Here is a 20,401-nt window from a genome sequence, read left to right as displayed (position 1 = left end):
TCTTTACATCTGTCACAATACTAATACTATTAATAATGTGTTATTCCAATATACCTGCGCAGTTTGCGCAGTGAAGATGCCCTTCACTTCAGTACAGGCAATAGAAAACGCTCTGCAACTGCGCAGGATGTGTGAACAACCCCCATTGGACCAACCATATGTGCTGTATCGGCGAACAACGAGGCTGAACATTGTGGATAAAAATAAAAACAAGGAGAATGGGGAAGAAACAGAAAAAGTCAGGCGATGACAGGTACATGATAGTGTGGCCCGTGTGTCATACGATTTGAGAAAGTTGTGATGTATGCAACAGACTTCTATGACTATAACTGTTAGCTAGCTAACGTTAGTCGGACAGGCTGAGCTGGCTAGCATTAGCATGATACTGAAGCCATGAGTTTCATGTGGCGGCAGATTGCCTTGGCTAGGCCTCCCGTCTCGGGCTTATTCATAAGCTAACGTTATCCTCGCGCACTTGTTTTCTACCTTTCATATTGACAATGAATTAACCAATTTATATCTTGTATAAACACACTTGATGCTGAACAACAGAGACATGAAACCTATTATTCTCGCTATTAGCTAGCATATGTTATGCAGCTACATTGGCATCCTACTACCAGCTAGCCAGACTCCATGCAGTCACATAATGAAGTTAATTTACATTAGCTCGTGAGCTATCTAACTTAGCTAGCTTGCTCGTCCACTAATAGGGAAACGCAGATAACTAGCTATACATGATGCAATTCTAGGAGGACATTGTCAGCGAACTATTGCTGAATCTTTGAGTCACTGACAACACAAGTGAGGACCTCCAGCCTGGCTATGCCCCATGCCTGCAACATCATCCCTTTTCATTGTGCTGTCAGAAAGGGCCCTCATTCATTGTCCCAACTGTCGCCTCTATGGCTTGAGTATCCATCCAATGGCTGTTACCCCGTGTGAGTAAACATGGTCATTTGCGATTGATACCCCAGTTAGAGATTTGTTGTTGTCCTCGGTTTGGGGGGGAGGGGGGGTGCTTCAGAATAAAGCAGTATACTGATCTCAATGGCTAGAATATATATGCTATTTCCATTGCCAAGTATTAGGCTTTACGACCAAAAGTCTTAACCAATGTTGTTGTTCATATATTATGATGCATTCCTGAATAGAGATGTCAATTGACACTGACTCACGTCTTATTACGACATAGCCCTACAACGGATGCGTGTCTGCCAAGTGCACAAATCTACACTCGCTACTTGCAATAGGCACTCTTATCCACCCTTTGTAAGTCATGACCAGGTGTCTGCTTTTGACTGTGGGAATGAGCCTTGACAGATAATAGACAGAGCGACAGTAGGCTAAGTGTCGTGCTGGCATTTAAGTTGATTATTGAGGGATATATATTGACTGACCTGCCGTGATGGTGAGCTCTCACCCCCTGTACTGTATACTGCTGATCTGCAGCCTGCTCCTGCTCCAGTCAACTCTGCTGTGAGGTCAAGATGATACCAGGCCAGGGCTAAAGATGGCGCTGAACAGCAATGGCGGAAGGATATTAAAGCTTGATTAACTATGATCCTCTGTTCCCCATAACCAACAACTATTACAGGTCTGGTCCAGAAACAACCACTAGCCCCTAACCCTAAAGGCACTTGTATATAAGCAATATTCATAGTAGTTATTACAGGTAAATAAGTGAAAGGAATAACATTGATAGAACAGGATAACTCCATCAACATTCTGTCTATCAGCTGTTTCTTCATGATTTTATTACCCAGAGGCAAGAGTGTCTGCACTGTGTACCCTGTGTGTTTCACCCGGGGTTGGGCCCTGTTCATTCTAACATAGAGGTGTTTTCCACTGCTGATGCAACAGGCATGCAAGGAGGTTAGCCTCACCCTCTGTATAAAGTCTGAAGCTGAGCAAACGTAGGGCTTTTAGTCTCAAAGATCCATGTGCTGCTTCAGGTAAGGTTATTGTGGTGTGGATGGTTAGTAGTTGAGATGATCATAATGGTCATTACAGGTTAGGGACTGACGTTGTTTGTCTTTCATTTTTGCTTTTCCTTTTCACCCATCTGACATAAGACTGAAGGTCTAGAATTAGTTTTGCATTTTTTTGGGACTGAAGGCATAACAGTGTCAAGTGTGCAGCTGCCATTCAGGTGGTGGTGTTGTTCTTGTTGGATGCACACTTCCCACTGTCAGGGTTGATTTGTGGCCACCAGCGAGTCATTTTAGGACCGCAGTAAAGCCTTCAAATCTGTCAACATTTTCTGTTGACTGGGTTTGTCTTGGTCGGAATGATTGACTGGGTCTGTCTTGGTCGGAATGACTGACTGGGTTTGTCTTTTGTCGGAATGACTGACTGGGTCTGTCTATTGTCAGAATAACTGACTGGGTCTGTCTTTTGTCGGAATGACTGACTGACTGGGTCTGTCTTTTGTCGGAATGACTGACTGACTGGGTCTGTCTTTTTGTCGGAATGACTGACTGACTGGGTCTGTCTTTTTGTCGGACTGACTGACTGACTGGGTCTGTCTTTTTGTCAGACTGACTGACTGACTGGGTCTGTCTTTTTGTCGGACTGACTGACTGACTGGGTCTGTCTTTTTGTCAGACTGACTGACTGACTGGGTCTGTCTTTTTGTTGGACTGGATATGAAAATCATATTTGCGTGAAATGTGCTAATTGGATCAGGGCTGCAAATATTTGAAATACCACACATTCATTAGTAAAAGTTTGTATCATTTTGCTGCTAACACGGAACCCAAACCGGCTACGCGCGTGTGCCATCGTGCATAAATTTATTTTGTCCCCCCACACCAAACGCGATCACGACACAAAGGTTAAAATATCAAAACAGTACTCTGAACCAATTATATTAATTTGGGGACAGGTCGAAAAGCATGAAACATTTATGGCAATTTAGCTAGCAAGCTAGCTTACACATGCTATCTAATTAGTCCTTTTTAGCTAGCTTGCTGTTGCTAGCTAATTTGTCCTGGGATGTAAACATTCAGTTGGCATTTTACCTGAAATGCACAAGGTTTTCTACTCCGCCAATTAATCTACACATAAAACGGTCAACTGAATCTTTTCTAGTCATCTCTCCTCCTTCTAGGCCTTTTCTTCTCTTGACTTTATAATGCGATTGGCAACTTTTAAAAATTAGGTGCATTACCGCCACTGACCTCGTTCGTCTTTCAGTCACCCTCGTGGGTATAACCAATGAGGAGATGGCACGTGGGTATCTGCTTCTGTAAACCAATTAGGGAGATGGGAGAGGCAGGAGTTGCAGCGCGATCTGCGTCACAAATAGAACTTACTTCTATTTTATCCCTTGGCAACGCAGACGCTCGTTGGCGCGATAATTGAATAACATAGATTTCTACATTTATTTTGCATGCTCGCTCACGTGACGAGAGAGGTGTAGTCAGCCTGTAAGCCTGAATTTTTTGTAACATAGCATATGGCTGAAATCTGCATGGAGAAAGAAGCATGTGGTTCCCAGCTATGCTTGATAATGCTGTCTTTTACCATGTGTAATGTGCATCATATGTGATTTGCATAACTTTGTTTCAGTGCCAAAGACGGTGGTATCGACCTTGACGCCCTAGCAGCAGAAATCGAAGGAGCGGGAGCCTCCAAGGAGCAAGGTAAAGGAAAGGCCAAGAAGAAGAAAGACAAAAAGAAAGATGATTTTGAGTAAGTCTTTATTTCTCTCTCTTCGACAGTAATGAACGCTCCATTTTAAAATAATTATGGAAATAAGAACCAACTGTTGGAGGGAAATATTTCTACATTTGCCTTGGACTTTGCAGCCTACTGTGTATTGATCATAATGATTTGATCTTTAACAGTGAAGACGACATCCTGAAGGAGCTGGAGGAACTGTCTCTTGAAACCACAGGAGCTAAAGGCAGCAAGGTGAAGTGTAGCCATATGCTAATCTTCATATGCAATGACCTTATACCAGGCTATAGCCCAATGCTAATCTGCATATGTAATGACCCTATACCAGGTTATAATAGGGTTTCCGTTTGCCAGTAATAGCCGGCTTAAAAAAATAAATTAGAAAAGCTGATAATGCATTTTAGCCCATTGACGGAAATACCAATTAATGTAAATACATTTGACCGTTCATGCTTATTTTTTCTATGGGTTAATTAGCATCATCTGTCAGACAGAGCTTTTATAAACCCAATCATTGCACAACAATTGTAAATGCAATCGTGTGATGAAAACATTTTTGTGGCCACAATTAAAAATACCTGCTATTTTTTTATTTCTCTACTGGTAATTGAAGCGTGCTTCCCATTCGACATTCAAATGCGCAGGAAACGGAAGGCAGGCTTCATCACAGGCGTCACACATCTCTTTGCATTGAGCTGGAGGCAGTATGCATTTTGAAAACGTATAGCTACTCAATTGTTTGAACCCTCAACGTTTTACTACATATTATGGGGCGTGTTTTACTACATATTATGGGGCGTGTTTTACTACATATTATGGGGCGTGTTTTACTACATATTATGGGGCGTGTTTTTCTACATATTATGGGGCGTGTTTTACTACATATTATGGGGCGTGTTTTTCTACATATTATGGGGCGTGTTTTACTACATATTATGGGGCGTGTTTTACTACATATTATGGGGCGTGTTTTACTACATATTATGGGGCGTGTTTTTCTACATATTATGGGGCGTGTTTTACTACATATTATGGGGCGTGTTTTACTACATATTATGGGGTGTGTTTTACTACATATTATGGGGCGTGTTTTACTACATATTATGGGGCGTGTTTTACTACATATTATGGGGCGTGTTTTTCTACATATTATGGGGCGTGTTTTACTACATATTATGGGGCGTGTTTTACTACATATTATGGGGCGTGTTTTACTACATATTATGGGGCGTGTTTTACTACATATTATGGGGCGTGTTTTACTACATATTATGGGGCGTGTTTTACTACATATTATGGGGCGTGTTTTACTACATATTATGGGGCGTGTTTTACTACATATTATGGGGCGTGTTTTACTACATATTATGGGGCGTGTTTTACTACATATTATGGGGCGTGTTTTACTACATATTATGGGGCGTGTTTTACTACATATTATGGGGCGTGTTTTACCTTGCTTCAAAGTCGACTAGGCAGAATCCGAACATATACGTGGAGGCAAATATTTTATTCAGACTTCCATATGCCATTGAAACCAGTAGACTATTTATCTTGTTTTCTATTGGTTATCAACTGTCTTTCATTGTCCGGTAGCCAAATGCACATTCCCGCCTACTGCCTTGTGTACATTGCTGACTTAATAATCTTAAAAAATAATATTTTATAAACATTTAAACTAAATGTTCTGATCTGTTGCGCCCGACTCGTTGCTTTTTAAAGTATGTTTTATCAATCCGAGGCCTACTGGTTGTATGAATTTGGGATCTATCGTCCTACAACTGTCCCAGAGTCTGTTTGGACTCTTTCCATCTCAACAAACTGACCAATAGAATAGGTCAACTTTTCTACTATGGGGGATAGTAGATTGACAGGCTCATGCACAGTGATAAGGCTAGGGAATGCTATGGTTTCCCTAAGTACATTTAAAATGCTATACCCTAATTAGCCTACTCCTGTCTATACAGAAAGAAATAAGGAAAGGCAGCACACGTGGCAAATGCCAAATAGATTATTGTTGAGTTATAACTGTCAATGAAAAGAGGCGCAGCCAGGCTTATCGGAATATTTCCAAATTCAATCATGGGAAAATATGGTTTGGAAAGATGCATGTCTATTGCTGTATAGAGAAGACAATGAAAAGACTCAATTGAGCGAACAACAGTAGGCCTATAGCCTATCTTATTGGCACCAGCAGAGACATCGGCCATATCCCCATTGAGTGTGCTTTGCTCATATTCACTCTCTATCATTGTCGTGTCAGTGTCACTTAATAGTTTGTTTTCTGGACTATAATTTCATATTCTGTCACCCCTTCTGGTAGACCTATTCTATGGACAACGTTGTTTTATTGATCTGTTTGTCCGTGTCAGCAGAGTAGGCTACCCTGTCATTTGTCATTTAAAAAAAGATTCTGCTAATGTCTGCAGTCATATAAAGTGTAGTAGAATTGCATGAAATGTGTTTTTATAAAAGGCCAAGTTTTTTTTACGTGCACAGAAAGAAAAAAGCGTATCTGATATAGACGAGGCCTCTACTCTATACGAGCTCCGCATTGAACAGTCTTTTTTGCGAACAGTGATTGAGTTATATTATTTATCAAAATGTTGACTGTCCGATTTACTCCTTAAGAATAGTAGGTTATCTTATATACAGTGGGGCAAAAAAGTATTTAGTCAGCCACCAATTGTGCAAGTTCTCCCACTTAAAAAGATGAGAGGCCTGTAATTTTCATCATAGGTACACTTCAACTATGACAGACAAAATGAGAAGAAAAAAAATCCAGAAAATCACATTGTAGGATTTTTTATGAATTTATTTGCAAATTATGGTGGAAAATAATTATTTGGTCACCTACAAACAAGCAAGAGTTCTGGCTCTCACAGACCTGTGACTTCTTCTTTAAGAGGCTCCTCTGTCCTCCACTCATTACCTGTATTAATGGCACCTGTTTGAACTTGTTATCAGTATAAAAGACACCTGTCCACAACCTCAAACAGTCATACTCCAAACTCCACTATGGCCAAGACCAAAGAGCTGTCAAAGGACACCAGAAACAAAATTGTAGACCTGCACCAGGCTGGGAAGACTGAATCTGAAATAGGTAAGCAGCTTGGTTTGAAGAAATCAAGTGTGGGAGCAATTATTAGGAAATGGAAGACATACAAGACCACTGACAATCTCCCTCGATCTGGGGCTCCATGCAAGATCTCACCCCGTGGGGTCAAAATGATCACAAGAACGGTGAGCAAAAATCCCAGAACCACACGAGGGGACCTAGTGAATGACCTGCAGAGAGCTGTGACCAAAGTAACAAAGCCTACCATCAGTAACACACTACGCCGCCAGGGACTCAAATCCTGCAGTGCCAGACGTGTCCCCCTGCTTAAGCCAGTACATGTCCAGTCCCGTCTGAAGTTTGCTAGAGAGCATTTGGATGATCCAGAAGAAGATTGGGAGAATGTCATATGGTCAGATCAAACCAAAATATAACTTTTTGGTAAAAACTCAACTCGTCGTGTTTGGAGGACAAAGAATGCTGAGTTGCATCCAAAGAACACCATACCTACTGTGAAGCATGGGGGTGGAAACATCATGCTTTGGGGCTGTTTTTCTTCAAAGGGACCAGGACGACTGATCCGTGTAAAGGAAAGAATGAATGGGGCCATGTATCGTGAGATTTTGAGTGAAAACCTCCTTCCATCAGCAAGGGCATTGCAGATGAAACGTGGCTGGGTCTTTCAGCATGACAATGTTCCCAAACACTCCCGCCCGGGCAACGAAGGAGTGGCTTCGTAAGAAGCATTTCAAGGTCCTGGAGTGGCCTAGCCAGTCTCCAGATCTCAACCCCATAGAAAATCTTTGGAGGGAGTTGAAAGTCTGTGTTGCCCAGCAACAGCCCCAAAACATCACTGCTCTAGAGGAGATCTTCATGGAGGAATGGGCCAAAATACCAGCAACAGTGTGTGAAAACCTTTTGAAGACTTACAGAAAACATTTGACATCTGTCATTGCCAACAAAGGGTACACTAAAGTATTGAGATAAACTTTTGTTATTCACCAAATACTTGTTTTCCCCCATAATTTGCAAATAAATTCATTAAAAATCCTACAATGTGATTTTCTGGATTTTTTTTCTCATTTTGTTTGTCATAGTTGAAGTGTACCTATGATGAAAATTACAGGCCTCTCTCATCTTTTTAAGTGGGAGAACTTGCACAATTGGTGGCTGACTAAATACTTTTTTGCCCCACTATAAGTCTGCTAATGCGATGATTCATGGAATGCTTTATTATAAAGGTGCATTTTTCCTGGGAAAAATAGCTTCCCCAAACTTGAAACTCGCTTCCTATATTTGCTGTTCGTCACTCGTCTTGTTGGCTGAGGAAAACTTCATGTGGACAGATATTCTAACATCTTCAATGTGCGCGGTAAGAAGGACACAGGTCACTGCATCCTTGACTTGCATGTTCTGTTAAAATGAATTCCCATAATCTAAATGTGATGACTGTTATTCTGGGCATGTGAGTGGATGCCTCAGGGTATGCACCCAATGCATAGTCCTATGGGTCCAGTCATGTCTGGCGCCACATTTTCTAACCGGAAACCCTGGGCTAATAGCCCAATGCTAATCTGCTTATGTAATGACCCTATACCAGGCTATAGCCCAATGCTAATCTGCTTATGTAATGACCCTGTTTGGCAAAGCACATGCTTCTATGGAGTACTCATCACTTCCGCAATCCACAGAAACCAGACGCCACAGACGACCCCGAGAGTGCCGTCGAGCCCCCGCCGCCCACCAAAGCGGAGAAGAAGAAGACGCGGAAGGGCAAGCGAGCCAGCCTGGAGGATGACGACAGGGACGACGAAGAGGTTTCTGGTACGGGTGACGTGGAAGACGAAGACAAGCAGAAGGACAAGAAGACGTCTGCTGCCCCCGCTGCTGCTGCTGCTGCTGGCTCAGACTCGGAGGACGACGCCTCACGGACCCGGAGGAAACCCAAGGCAGGGAAGAAAGGAGGCCACAAGGAGGCCTCGGACGAGGAAGAGGAGGACGATGATGGAGGTGCGAGGAAAGGAGAGGGGGGAGGGGAGGATGATTCAGATGATGACGACTCTTTTGACGCATCGCAGGCAGGAAAGAAAGGCAAGAAGAAGAAGGGCAAAGCCAAGGCAGACAGTGAAGAAGAGGAAGAGGAGGAGGGAACCTTCAAGATGAAGACGGCAGCTCAGAAGAAGGCAGAGAAGAAGGACAGAGACCGCAAGAAGAAAGAGGAGGACAGGGCTAAGCTGAAGAAGCAGAAGGAGAAGGAGGAGGAGAAAGAGGGGAGTATTGAGGTTGCAGCAGTGCCTAAGAAAGAGAAAGAGGTAGGGAAGAAGAGTGAGCCAGCGGTGGCCCCAGCAGCAGCCCCAGCAGCAGCCCCAACCCCAGCAGCAGCCCCAACCCCAGCAGCAGAGACGGAGGCAGCAGCAGAGATTGAAGATCAGGAAGGGGCTGATCCTCAAGGAGAGGGTGAGATTTACAATTGGTTTATATTGTATCCATTCCACAGCCTAAACGGCGACACTTTACAATGAGTTGCCCATATGCCATGTAGGAACTACTTTCATTTTAAGAATGTGTAAATGCTTATCTGTACCCATTAGCTGCCGATGAGGTGCTTGAAGCAATTAATGGTAAGAGAAGGAAACAAACAGATTTCTACTTCAAGGTAGCTTGTTACATGCCTTAATTTTGCTGGACCCCAGGAAGAGCATCTAATGGGGATCCATAATACATACTAATACACGTGTTGTTAACTTCTTGGCGCACCCATCCCGTTAGCGGGATCATTTTCGTCAACATCATTTGGCAGAGTGCCAAATTCAAATTAAATTGCAAAAAATATTTAATTTTCATGAAATCACAAGTGCAATATAGCAAAACACAGCGTAGCTAATCCACCTGGTTTGTCAGATTTCAAAAAAGCTTTACAGCGAAAGCAAACCAAGCGTTTATGTGAGGACATCTGTCTCAGCAGACAAAACATTACAAACAGCTAGCAGCAAAGTAGATTGCTCACGAAAGTCAGAAAAGCAATAAAAATGAATCGCTTACCTTTGATGATCTTCGGATGTTTGCACTCCCAGAGACTCCCAGTTACACAATAAATGTTCCTTTTGTTCGATAAAGATTATTTTTATATCCAAAAACCTCCATTTGGTTGGCGCGTTTTGTTCAGAAATCCACAGGCTCGTGCAGGTCATGACGGGCAGACGAAAATTCCAAATAGTAGCCGTAAAGTTCGTAGAAACATGTCAAATGTTTTTTATAAGCAATCCTCAAGTTGTTTTTACAATAAATAATTGATAATATTTCACCCTGACCGTAGCTTTTTCAATAGGAGAGAGCGAGAGAAAATGTCTGCTCCAAGCTGTTGCGGATGCAAAACTCTGCTGGCATCCAGCCATCCACTGACGCGATGTGATCGTTCTCACTCATTTTTCAGAATAAAAGACTGAAACTATGTCTAAAGACTGTTCACACCATGTGGAAGCCATAGGGAAAGGAATCTGGTTGATATCCCTTTAAATGGAGGGAAGGCATGCAATGGAACAGGGAGCTTTCAAAAAAAGAGGCACTTCCTGGTAGCATTTTCCTCAGGTTTTCGCCTGCAATATCAGTTCTGTTATACTCACAGACAATATTTTGACAGTTTTGGAAACTTTAGAGTGTTTTCTATCTAAATCTGACAATTATATGCATATTCTAGCTTCTGGGCCTGAGAAATAGGCAGTTTCATTTGGGTACGTTTTTCATCCAAACATCAAAATACTGCCCCCTACACTCAACAGGTTAATGTGTAGTTGCATGCAGTTACAATAGTAGAAGTCTACTCATCTTAATTCTGTACCCATTAGCTGCCGATGTGGTGGAAACAATGAATGAACCCAATGGTAATGTTTTCAAAGTAGTTAAGTGGCGTTACTGTGCAGTTACATGCAATATGACTGATTTCTGTCTGGGGTATTTTTGTTACTTCAGAAGAGGAAGGGGTAGACAAGAAGGGCAAGAAAGACAAGAAGAAGAAGAAGGGGGACAAGGAGAAAGAGGAGAAGAAGAAGGGACCCAGCAAGGCCACAGTGAAAGCCATGCAGGAGGCTCTGGCTCACATGAAGGAGGAAGAGGAGCGCGCCAAGAAGGAGGAAGAGGAGAACCTGCGTCGCCTGGAAGAGCAGGAGGCTCAGAGACTGGAGCAGGTTAAACACACACACACGCACACACTGTATACACACACACACTGACCTCTTACCCACTGACCTCTTCAATGTAACACCTACAGGAGCGTCTGGAACAGGAGCGCAAGGAGAAGAAGAAACAGAAGGAGAAAGAGAGGAAGGAGAGGCTGAAGAAGGAGGGCAAACTGCTGACCAAAGCCCAGAAAGAGGCCCGGGCCCGGGCAGAGGCCACACTTGAACTCCTGAAGGCCCAGGGTATTGAAGTGCCATCCAAAGACGACTCGGTGCCAAAGAAGAAGCCAGTGTACGGAGACAAGAGGAAAAAGAAGCCCCAACAAGCACAGACCCCTGAAGGTAACAGCCTCTTCCAATCCACATCAAATACATGTCCAACTGCAAAGTCATCTATCTGTTTGTGCCTCGTCCCTCATTCCTCCTCTTCCCCGGTCAGAGATCTCAGAGGTCATGTCACCCACGTCGGAGATGGCAGAGCCAATCATCTCACAGATGGCAGTGGAAACTCCCAAAGTAGCAGCAGGTAAAATGGACCATAGATCTTGGAGACGGAGCCTGCCTTAATGTCCTCCGCTTGTTGTCCAGATCTGGGTGTAACGCCAGACAACTTTCATTGCCTCAGTCACATTTTGTGTCATGTCTTCCTGTCCCTCCCCCCAGAGGTAGAGCAGAAAGCTGAGTCTGCAGTTGATGACTGGGAGGCTATCGCTGAGACCATCGATCAGGACAAAGGTAAGACAGGACAGACTTTAGGTTTTTAGCAATATCTCCCAAAGGCTTGGTGGCTTACACCTCACATAACGTCTCTTCTCCCTCTACAGAGCTGAAGACGGTCCACATTGAGGTGAAGCCAGAGACACCAAAGCAGCCCCAACAGAAACCCTCGTCACAGCCGGAGGAAGAGGAGGACGACGAGGAAGAGGACGAGGAGGAAGAGGATGACGAAGAGGAGGACAGTGAGGAGGAAGAGAAGGAGAGTCAGCCTCACACAACGCAGCAGGCCCCAGCCACTAAGAGGAAGGGAGTGAAGGAGAGCTCAGAGTCCAGTAGTGACAGCGACTCAGATGACGATCGCACTAAAGAGGAGCGGATCTACGACAAGGCCAAGAAGCGTATTGAGGTAGTCTCACACATTTACTCACAAACACACATCCTATCAACATTGCTAAATGGTAGGGAAGTGTAATGTTGTTCCCTCTGTGCTCCTCCTGTGTAGAAACGGCGAGCAGAGAACATAAAGAACATAAACCTGGACAAGCTCCGCTCCCCTGTCGTCTGTGTACTGGGCCACGTAGACACAGGCAAGACCAAGATCCTGGACAAGCTGAGGCATACACACGTACAGGACGGAGAGGCAGGAGGGATCACCCAACAGATCGGAGCCACTAACGTACCGCTGGAGGCCATCGTAGAGCAGACCAAGATGGTGAAGAACGTGAGTACTGCTGCTCCTCTCCCTTCAGCTCAGACCCAGCCATACAGTGACCGTACACTGAGTGTACAAAACATTAGGAACACCTTCCTAATATTGAGTTGTACCCCCTTTTGCCCTCAGAACAGTCTCAATTTGTCGTGGCATGGACTCTACAGTGTCAAAAGTGTTCCACAGGAATGCTGGCCAATGTTGACTCCTATTCTTCACAGTTGTCAAGTTGGCTGTATGGCCATTGGGTGATGGACCATTCTTGATACACACAGGAAACTGTTGAATGTGAAAAACACTGCAGCGTTGCAGTTCTTGACACACTCAAACCGGTGCGCCTGACACCTACTACCAGACCCTGTTCAAAGGCAATTCAATGTTTTGTCTTGTCCATTCACCCTCTGAAAAAAATCCTTCTTTAACCTGTCTCCTCCCCTTCATCTACACTGATTGAATTGGATTTAACAAGTGACATCAATAAGGGATCATAGCTTTCCCCTGGATTCACCTGGTCAGTCTGCCATGGAAAGAGCAGGTGTTCCTAATATTGTTTGTATGGCATTGGATTTGAATAAATAGTTGGTGTCTAATGGCTCTTTAATCATTTCATTGTTTCCTCTTCAGTTCAACAACGAGGCCATTAAAATCCCAGGAATGCTGATCATCGACACCCCAGGCCACGAGTCTTTCAGGTAAACCCTCATTCAGAAAAATGTGTGTCCACTGCCCTAAATGTGTTTGTCCTGACTGCGTCTCGCTCGTCTGTCTGTGTGTCCAGTAACCTGAGGAACCGGGGCAGCTCTCTGTGTGACATAGCCATCCTGGTGGTGGACATCATGCACGGCCTGGAGCCTCAGACCCTGGAGTCCATCAACCTGCTCAAGGAGAAGAAGTGTCCCTTCATTGTAGCACTTAACAAGGTCAGTCTGTCTGGTCAGACATGCTCATAGCTTACCTCTGGGATGGATAGATGTCTAGTAGAGGACTTGCATGTATTAAAGGCACTCAATGGCCCACAATTCACTGGGAATAAAGCTATCAGGTTACAATAGCTTGCGGAAGTATTTTATTTTTTTCACAAGTAGTTAGTTGGTTGCCCATCCATGTGACGTGTATTTTTGTCCCTTCTATTCGTTCCATTTCTATGTCTACTCCAGATTGACCGTCTGTACGACTGGAAGAAGAGTCCGGACACAGACGTGGTGGCCACACTGAAGAAGCAGAAGAAGAACACCAAGGATGAGTTTGACGAGAGGGCCAAAGCTGTCATCGTGGAGTTCGCCCAGCAGGTCACTAACTATATGAACAACGGAGGGGGAAAGAGTTTTGGCGTTGACAGCACTTTTCACTATTGCGATGCACCTATTGTGTGAACCCTGAGTGACCCTGCACCTGAGAGAGTTTTGCCTTATGTACATAGACATGGAACACTAGTCACTTTAATGACGTTCACCTACTGTTTTACACACTTCATATGTATATACTGTATTCTAGTCAAGATTCATCCTATATCACTACTGCTGTACACACCTTTTCTGTTGATATACTGTCTATACACACTATTATATGTGTATATATATATATTTATATTCTGGTCTCTGACATTGCTCGTTCTGATATATCTGCATTTAATTTGTATGTTGTTATTGTGTTAGACAGGACTTCACTGGTAGAGCTAGAAAGATAAGCATTTCACTGCATCTTAACATCTACAAATCTGCGTATGCGACCAATGAACTTTGATTTGATTGTGTATTCGTACAGGGTCTGAACGCAGCTCTCTTCCATGAGAACAAGGACCCGAGGACCTTTGTGTCTCTGGTGCCCACCTCGGCCCACTCCGGGGACGGCATGGGCAACCTGATCGCTCTGCTGGTGGAGCTCACCCAGACCATGCTGGCACGACGCTTGGCACACTGCGACGAGCTCAGGGCTCAGGTCATGGAGGTGAGGGACAATTACTACATTACTGTCACAGTTTATGGGGATGAGGAAGAATAATCCTCCCTTTTGTTGTCACGGTTAGATTGCTGTTATTTTAGGGTAACTTCCGTTACACCAGTCGCACTACCGTTACGTCAGTGTCATTACCGTTACGTCAGTGTCATTGCCGTTGCGTCAGTGTTATTACCATTGCGTCATCTAACACTTAATGCTGTATTAAACTCAACATGTGTCCCTGTCCATCGTCAGGTGAAAGCCCTGCCTGGTATGGGCACCACTATAGACGTGATCCTGATCAACGGGGTTCTCCGGGAGGGCATGACCGTCATCGTACCGGGGGTGGAGGGACCCATCGTCACCCAGATCAGGGGGCTGCTGCTGCCTCCACCCATGAAGGAGCTCAGGGTCAAGGTATGGAGGAAATGTTTATGTTTATTTTAAAGAGCACTTGTAGGAGCAGCAGACAGTTCTGACCTGATTTCAACAGGAATGTCATACTGTCCATGACTTGGCTAGGGGTTAATCCTAACTTCCACGTCTCATTTTCACTAAATCATTCACTGATGTCAATGGCAGACTAAGCGATAATTTGACGGTGGAAGTTAGAATTAGCAGCAGGTAGTCTAGCGGTTAGAGCATTGGGCCAGTAACCCGAAAAGTCGCTGGTTGGAATACCCAAACTGACAACGTGTAAAATCTGTCTGTGCCTTTGAGCAAGGGGCGCCGTACTACAATGGCTGACCCTGTAAAACAACACATTTCACTGCATTTCACTAGTAATGATGATCTGTGTGTAGTATTAATGAATGATCTGACCCCCTGTCCTCTTTAGAACCAGTAGGTAGTATTAATGAATGATCTGACCCCCTGTCCTCTTTAGAACCAGTAGGTAGTATTAATGAATGATCTGACCCCCTGTCCTCTTTAGAACCAGTAGGTAGTATTAATGAATGATCTGACCCCCTGTCCTCTTTAGAACCAGTAGGTAGTATTAATGAATGATCTGACCCCCTGTCCTCTTTAGAACCAGTAGGTAGTATTAATGAATGATCTGACCCCCTGTCCTCTTTAGAACCAGTAGGTAGTATTAATGAATGATCTGACCCCTGTCCTCTTTAGAACCAGTAGGTAGTATTAATGAATGATCTGACCCCCTGTCCTCTTTAGAACCAGTATGAGAAGCATAAGGAGGTGTGTACGGCCCAGGGAGTGAAGATCCTGGGGAAAGATCTGGAGAAGACCCTGGCAGGGCTCCCCCTGCTGGTGGCCCACAAGGAGGATGAGGTGGCGGTGCTCAGGGTGAGACTGGCACATTTAAGCAATAAGGCCCGAGTGGGTGTGGTATATGGCCAATGTACCACGGCTAAGGGCTGTTCTTAAGCACGATGCAACGCAGAGTGCCTGGATACAGCCTTAGCCGTGGTATATTGGCAATATACCAGAAACCCTTGAGGTGCCTTATTGCTATTATAAACTGGTTACCAACGTAATTAGAACAGTAAAAATAAATGTTTTGTCATACCCTGGGTATATGGTCTGATATACCACAGCTTTCGGCCAATCAGCATTCAGAGCTCGAACCACCCAGTTTATAATGTACTGTGTATCAGAGGTTCTTAAAAATGTTCAGCTCGAAACCCAAATGAGAAATTGACCCTGTGACCCAAATCGTCCTCCAACCACCCAAATGAAGAAGAAATAGTGTGGGATTATAGATGTCATCTCATAATTCGCAACCCACTTGGAACCCGATCCATAGTTGAAGAAACCCTTCTGTGTATGAAAACAGGGCTGTGTCTCAATAGTGTTAGACTGGATCCCTCTGCCACCTACATGTCAATAGTTATGAATGGCTCCCTGCTTCCTCTCCTTGTCTTTTTTTTCCATCTCTTGAGTTAGTTACTAGTACACATACACACACTCACACACACAGTGTATTGAGATCCTCTGCGTTATGATCCCCCTGCAGGATGAGCTGGTGCGGGAGCTGAAACAGACTCTGAACTCCATCAAGCTGGAGGAGAAGGGTGTGTACGTCCAGGCCTCCACTCTCGGATCCCTGGAAGCCTTGCTCGAGTTCCTACGAGTGTCCAAAGTGCCTGTGAGTATCACACACACACACACATCGTATCAAACTACAATATAGTATTGAGATACTGTGCTGTAAGGTTAATGTTTTTCCGTCTCCTCCAACAGTACGCTGGCATCAACATCGGTCCAGTCCACAAGAAAGACGTGATGAAAGCTTCCACTATGCTGGAGCATGACCCACAGTGTGTGACCTCTTCTGTCTTCTCTCCTTTCTATACCCTGTCATACATTTGTTTGATTGGTTACTGTCTCAGCGTAATTAACCCTATCTGTGTAAACTGGACAATAAAAATACATGCTGTCCTGTTCTAGGTATGCAACGATCCTGGCGTTTGATGTGAAGGTGGAGAGGGACTCTCAGGAGATGGCTGATAGTCTGGGGGTCAGGGTGTTCAGTGCTGAGATCATCTACCATCTGTTTGATGCCTTCACCAAGTACAGAGAGGACTACAAGAAGGCCAAGCAGGACGAGTTCAAGTATGTGAACACACACTACATGATACCAACCATAACTTTGTTTTGCTGTCATAGGCCATAGCACAAGTGATCCACACTCAGCCCATTGGAAGGCTACACCTGTCCTGTCTGGGCTAGGTTTCCAGACAGGACAGTAGGTGTGGGGTATGTCTGGTTCAGGTTTCCTGACAGGACAGTAGGTGTGGGGCATGCCTGGGCTAGGTTTCCAGACAGGACAGTAGGTGTGGGGTATGCCTGGTTCAGGTTTCCAGACAGGACCGTAGGCGTGGGGTATGCCTGGTTCAGGTTTCCAGACAGGACAGTTGGCGTGGGGTATGTCTGGGCTAGGTTTCTAGACAGGACAGTAGGCGTGGGGTATGTCTGGGCTAGGTTTCTACACAGGACAGTAGGCCTGGTTCAGGTTTCCAGGCAGGACAGTGGGCGTGGGGTATGCCTGGTTCAGGTTTCCAGACAGGACAGTAGGCGTGGGGTATGCCTAGGCTCTGTTTCCAGACAGGACAGTAGGTGTTGGGCATGCCTGGGCTAGGTTTCCAGACAGGACAGTAGGTGTGGGGTATGCCTGGTTCAGGTTTCCAGACAGGACAGTAGGCGTGGGGTATGTCTGTGCTAGGTTTCTAGACAGGACAGTAGGCGTGGGGTATGCCTGGTTCAGGTTTCCAGACAGGACAGTAGGCGTGGGGTATGCCTGGTTCAGGTTTCCAGACAGGACAGTTGGTGTGGGGTATGTCTGGGCTAGGTTTCTACACAGGACAGTAGGTGTGGGGTATGCCTGGGCTATGTTTCTAGACAGGACAGTAGGCGTGAGGTATGCCTGGGCTAGGTTTCCAGACAGGACAGTAGGCATGGGGTATGCCTGGGCTAGGTTTCCAGACAGGACAGTAGGTTTGTGGTGTACTAACAGTTGTTTTCTCTGTCATTTTCCACAGACACATTGCTGTGTTCCCCACTAAGCTGAAGATCCTGCCTCAGTTCATCTTCAACTCTAGAGACCCCATAGTCATGGGAGTCAACGTGGAGGCTGGGGTCCTCAGACAGGGAACCCCACTCTGTGTGCCCAGCAAGGGGGTGAGTGTGTGTGTATATGTAGAGTGCAGCGTGTGTTTGTGGGACCTGTTTCTATCTTTGTAGGACGTAGAAACCGGTGTAATAATATTATCTGACTGACTTCCTCCCTGTCAGTTTGTGGACATTGGCATCGTGACCAGCATTGAGATCAACCACAAGATGGTGGACAGTGCCAAGAAGGGCCAGGAGATCTGTATAAAGATCGAACCGATCCCCGGAGAGGCACCCAAGATGTTCGGCCGACACTTTGAGGCCACCGACATCCTCGTCAGCAAGGTACAGTCACAGAGAGGAGAAAGGCAACACTTTTCTTTTCAAAGTTCAAATTACCGTGTGGTGGGTTTTCAGGTCAACACAGTGTATCAGATGTTGTCAGTACTCACTGTTACATTGTACTGACAGCAGGTACCCAAACTCTAACAACACTGGGTTCTGTACTAGAAGTAGTGGACCATAATGAGAATGGGGAGACTTCGGAGTTCTGAATGTGGTCTTTTGTTTGTTCTCCAGATCACCAGAGCGTCCATCGATGCCCTGAAGAACTGGTTCAGAGACGAGATGGGCAAATCTGACTGGCAGCTCATCATGGAGCTCAAGAAGACTTTTGAAATCATCTGAACGGAAGAACGGGCACACACCTTCATGTCTTCAGGCGGCCGCAGCACACCTACACACAAACACACACACCACTGATCATGTGACACCTGATCAAAGAGACACACACACACACACTTGTTCATCACACCCACGTATGCATACATCCATAAATGTTGGGAGCAGTGCAGTGTCCCCCTCTCCCCCATCCCCTCCCCTCTGGTGGGTGGGGGAGTGTATTTTTAGAGGGGAAACAGTGTTTTTCTGTGAGAAACCAAACTATTTCCCGCTGTTGTTAACAGTGACAGTTTAGACAGCATCAACACACACACTATTCCAACGTGCCTGTTGTTTGGAATCATCTTGAGTTTTGTTTTTCATTTTGCCGCTCTCTCTCTCACTCACCCTCCACATCTGTCTGCTGCTGGAGTCCTGCCCTCTGTAATCACTCTGGTGTTCAGGCTGGGGTGAGACTGGAGAGGGGGGCGAGTGGGAGTGAAGAATGCTGGGTCAGGCCTCACCGGAACCACAGATCTACAGAATTCAGCAAACTGGGTGTGACAAGTTTCCGTGGGTGCCATGTAGGCACCGGAAGTCGCAAGGAGAATGACATTCCACTGAGAATGCAAATGAGAACCTTATTGTTATGACACGTTGGTTGCCAACATGGAGGCTAGTTTGCTGAACTCTTTATATCTATCACGGATCAAGGGGAGCTGTGCGCCAAAGGCCTGAATTAGAAGAGGGGAGAGGGGAGGCATTCTTACCAGAAGTTTTAGACGTCTGAATAATACGACCTTGTCAGTGTTTTCTCTTTTCTTGAATGCAGTTATTTTATGGTCCTTTTAAAAAGCCCCTCCCTCTCTGACATCACCACCACCCATCACCAGCCCCCCTGTCAGCGCAGTTCGACTGGTGCCTACGGACCTTTTTTTACCATGAATGAACTAGGTGACAAAATAGGCGGTCCCTCTTCTCTCTACTTGAGTTCAAAATGTAAAAGATAATAAAAAATCTACATCAATAAAGACATATTTATAGAAGTTGCATACTCTGCCCCCTCTGCCTTGTTGTATATTTTGGATAATGGTATGAATGGAATATGCATTGAATTCAATTCTATGAAAAATAAATATGAAGTGCTACTTCCCCTGGTTTCATATGCTGTTATTAGTGAGGTCGAGTTCCCCTGGTTTCATATGCTGTTATTAGTGAGGTCGAGTTCCCCTGGTTTCATATGCTGTTATTAGTGAGGTCGAGTTCCCCTGGTTTCATATGCTGTTATTAGTGAGGTCGAGTTCCCCTGGTTTCATATGCTGTTATTAGTGAGGTGGAGTTCCCCTGGTTTCATATGCTGTTATTAGTGAGGTCGAGTTCCCCTGTTCCCTGATTTATTTTTTCAATAACTGTTAAATCATGAAATTTCATGAGTTTCTGCAGAATGGGTGGATGGCTGTATTTTAGTACCCTGTTAAGTTGTTTTTCTTTGTTAATGCAAATCTATACAGTTATAGTGCACAGCAAATGTAGATTGTGTTGTACAAATGGCAATAATAGCTATTTGAATAGAAATAATAATTTAATCACCCTCAAGGTAATGGAGATTTTATATTCTGCAGACAGGGGGCGCTACAGTTCATTCTAACGTGGGATTCGGTAGTCCTATAAATTAAATATTGTAGTCCTTGTAATAAACGGTGTATTACGCAAAGATGTATATTTCTACACATTAACACACAGTTTAATACCGATTGAATAAGTAAATACAATAATTTGAGCGTTAAAATGCAGTAGCCCACTCTGAAATTGAATATTATGGATTGTATTATAAGAAGCTATTATTACAGCAATTTTTAATAGTTGATGTAGACCCAGCTACCTCATGCA

At 44.7% G+C, this 20,401-nt stretch overlaps 1 protein-coding gene across 2 annotated transcripts; it reads left to right on the top strand.

Moving 5' to 3' along the window:
• The first annotated feature begins 95 nt into the window (after positions 1-95).
• On the top strand, positions 96-19,664 carry LOC110527355 (eukaryotic translation initiation factor 5B). Of its 2 annotated transcripts, XM_036982631.1 has the most exons (23): positions 96-253; positions 3,574-3,696; positions 3,852-3,918; positions 8,434-9,199; positions 9,334-9,363; positions 10,712-10,926; positions 11,010-11,259; positions 11,357-11,443; positions 11,581-11,652; positions 11,742-12,040; positions 12,137-12,355; positions 12,968-13,035; positions 13,122-13,263; positions 13,501-13,632; positions 14,108-14,290; positions 14,537-14,698; positions 15,455-15,586; positions 16,257-16,388; positions 16,484-16,560; positions 16,691-16,855; positions 17,782-17,920; positions 18,035-18,196; positions 18,431-19,664. In XM_036982631.1, exons 1-23 carry the CDS (start codon positions 219-221, stop codon positions 18,536-18,538), a joined length of 3,765 nt encoding a protein of 1,254 aa, XP_036838526.1. In that variant the 5' UTR covers positions 96-218; the 3' UTR covers positions 18,539-19,664. The 2 variants fall into 2 exon arrangements, with proteins under 2 accessions (XP_036838526.1, XP_036838527.1); XM_036982632.1 differs by lacking the exon at positions 9,334-9,363.
• Positions 19,665-20,401: the final 737 nt, after the last annotated feature.

This window comes from Oncorhynchus mykiss, chromosome 7 (assembly GCF_013265735.2).
Source record: "Oncorhynchus mykiss isolate Arlee chromosome 7, USDA_OmykA_1.1, whole genome shotgun sequence".
In the NCBI taxonomy this organism is placed as follows: domain Eukaryota; kingdom Metazoa; phylum Chordata; class Actinopteri; order Salmoniformes; family Salmonidae; genus Oncorhynchus; species Oncorhynchus mykiss.
Note: the sequence above shows the minus strand (reverse complement) of the source record. Positions and strands in the feature narration are given on the sequence as shown.

What these genes read in the sequence shown, in the direction of transcription:
- LOC110527355 (XM_036982631.1), top strand. Translation starts at nt 219, where the DNA reads ATGGGGAAGAAACAGAAAAAGTCAGGCGATGACAG. An exon ending in AGACCAAGATGGTGAAGAAC is followed by an intron (nt 12,356 to 12,967) that starts GTGAGTACTGCT and finishes TTTCCTCTTCAG; the next exon opens with TTCAACAACGAGGCCATTAA. An exon ending in TCTGTGTGCCCAGCAAGGGG is followed by an intron (nt 17,921 to 18,034) that starts GTGAGTGTGTGT and finishes CCTCCCTGTCAG; the next exon opens with TTTGTGGACATTGGCATCGT.